At 37.7% G+C, this 2011-nt stretch overlaps 1 protein-coding gene across 1 annotated transcript in view; it reads left to right on the top strand.

Annotated features, from left to right (window-relative positions):
• Positions 1 to 519: 519 nt before the first annotated feature.
• The window catches only part of cryzl1 (crystallin, zeta (quinone reductase)-like 1), a gene marked incomplete at its 5' end in the record, with an annotated part of 14514 nt that continues 13022 nt past the window's right edge, over positions 520 to 2011 (top strand). Inside the window, 3 exon segments of the mRNA XM_014022732.1 lie at positions 520 to 592; positions 677 to 721; positions 1515 to 1583. Coding sequence (XP_013878186.1) covers positions 520 to 592; positions 677 to 721; positions 1515 to 1583 — 187 coding nt within the window.

Raw genomic sequence — 2011 nt, 5'->3', positions numbered from 1 at the left:
CTTCAAGACGCCTCCTGTATGGAGAAACTAGTGGCATGCATTGCTCAGGTGTGATTTTGGCCCATTCTTCCACACAAATTACTGAGAGAGTTCAGCTGGTGTCTTGGCTTTCCATGCCTTTTTACACCTCCCTTTCTTCATGTGTTCAATACTTTTTCCCTGTGCCATTCCACATGATTACAAATAACCATTTCTGGACATTTATTGTTTGATTTCTTTGTATGTATGGATCACTTGGGTTGTTACCGACATCTGGTGAAAATTTCATGTCATTAGCGCCTCTAGTAATATATTTACTGAGAAAAATGGTGACGTGTTCAATACTTATTTTACCTGCTGTACATTGCTAAGGCATTTATTCATTATATTTTGACAAAATGCTATTTTTGCACACGTTTAAATCAAATCCCTCTGTGTGCCTATTTCTCCACATTTATGCTTTTTAATTTGAGTTTTCTGGCTCCAGTCGGTTTGATCTGTCGGCTGATGTCTCTGCTCTCGGCTCATGTTCTGCTGCAGCTGCTGAGGGAGGTGGGGGTCCGCACAGACCTGGTTCCTGTGGGCAGGGAGGTGGCCGGTGTTGTCCTTCAAGGTGAGACAGTTAGAACCCTGTGCCACTGCAGCTGTGTGAGCGCTGCCTGCTTCACCTGCTTCACCTGCTCTGTTTGCCCCACAGTCGGCCCCAAGGTGACCTTCTTCCAGCCGGAGGACGAGGTTGTGGGTGAGAAACCTGCTTCTAATAAAAGCCTGTTAACTCTGACGTTTAGAGCCAATCAAAAACTGAAAATACTTCATGTTTATCACTCAGTGCTCAGACCTGATCACCAGTCAAACGTGTGGACCAGCAGAGCCATGTTTCAGCTCGTCTGAATGCTAAAGCTAAAAAAATATTTGTCTTTTAACGTCAAAAAACTCTTTAAAAACTCAGTGTTTTGTTGTTACTGAACATTTGGAGTCTGGATCAAATAAAAGTAGAACAATGTGCTGAACTGTAGAGGAATCAACTTCTAGTGAGAACATCTGATTTAACTCAACTGTTTAAGTTTCAACAAGCAGAATGGAAGCTGAAATCACAGAACTAGCTGAAAGCTAAACTGTAGCTAAAGGTTAAATCTAATAAAACTAGTTAAAACATCAAATTGGATCAATTGTAGCTAAAATCTAAATTAAAAATCTGAAATTAGCAAACTTTTGCTGAATTAACTGAATAGTAGCTTAAAGCTAAAGTTGGAAGCTTAAAGGAGCCTCAGAAATCAAATGTTTTAAGGGAATTAAAATGTATGTTGATAAATAAAGTTTAAAAAAGGCATAGACCTATTTTTCATTGATTAAACACGAATAAATAAATATTTTGATGCAAACTGATTAAAATAGTGTTTGAAATGCAGAAACTGTTAGATTGTTAGACAGAAATAACTGGAAGATAAAAGTTTCTGTTGTTCCTCTGCTGACTGCAACTGATAAAAGATCTTTTCTCTGTATTTAGTTTTATATATTATCTACTTTTGCCGCAGGTATCCTGCCTCTGGACTCCTCCCACTCTGGACTCTGTGAAGTCATCGATGTAGAAGAAAACTACTTGGGTAAAACCCACACAATTCATCTTTTCATCTTTGTGTACTTTCCAAAATAATTCAGGACACTTCTCACAAAAAAAAATAAAATCTGGAAAACATTTCTTTGTTCAGATTTAAAGGTTTCTCTGATCTAAAATGAAAATAGTTTTCTAGTTCCAGCTAAAACTCGTTGTAACAGTTAGTTTTATGTGACCAGTCGTCCGTTTCTCATCTACACTTTGAATGTTGTTTATTTGGTGTAAAGTAAAGAGCTGCAGGCGTGTTGCAGAAATGTACAGTGCTTTGCAAAAGTATTCATACCCCTTGAACTTTTCCATATTTTGTCACATTACAACCACAAACATAAATATATTTCACTGGAATTTAATGTACTGAGAAATTCTCCTCTGGGTTGAAATGACCTGTCATGGCCTAAATAGAGTTCAGTTTTTGAC

The sequence above is a fragment of the Austrofundulus limnaeus genome, unplaced genomic scaffold (genome assembly GCF_001266775.1).
Source record: "Austrofundulus limnaeus strain Quisiro unplaced genomic scaffold, Austrofundulus_limnaeus-1.0 Scaffold340, whole genome shotgun sequence".
Lineage (NCBI taxonomy): Eukaryota > Metazoa > Chordata > Actinopteri > Cyprinodontiformes > Rivulidae > Austrofundulus > Austrofundulus limnaeus.
This window is presented reverse-complemented; position numbering and strand designations above follow the sequence as displayed.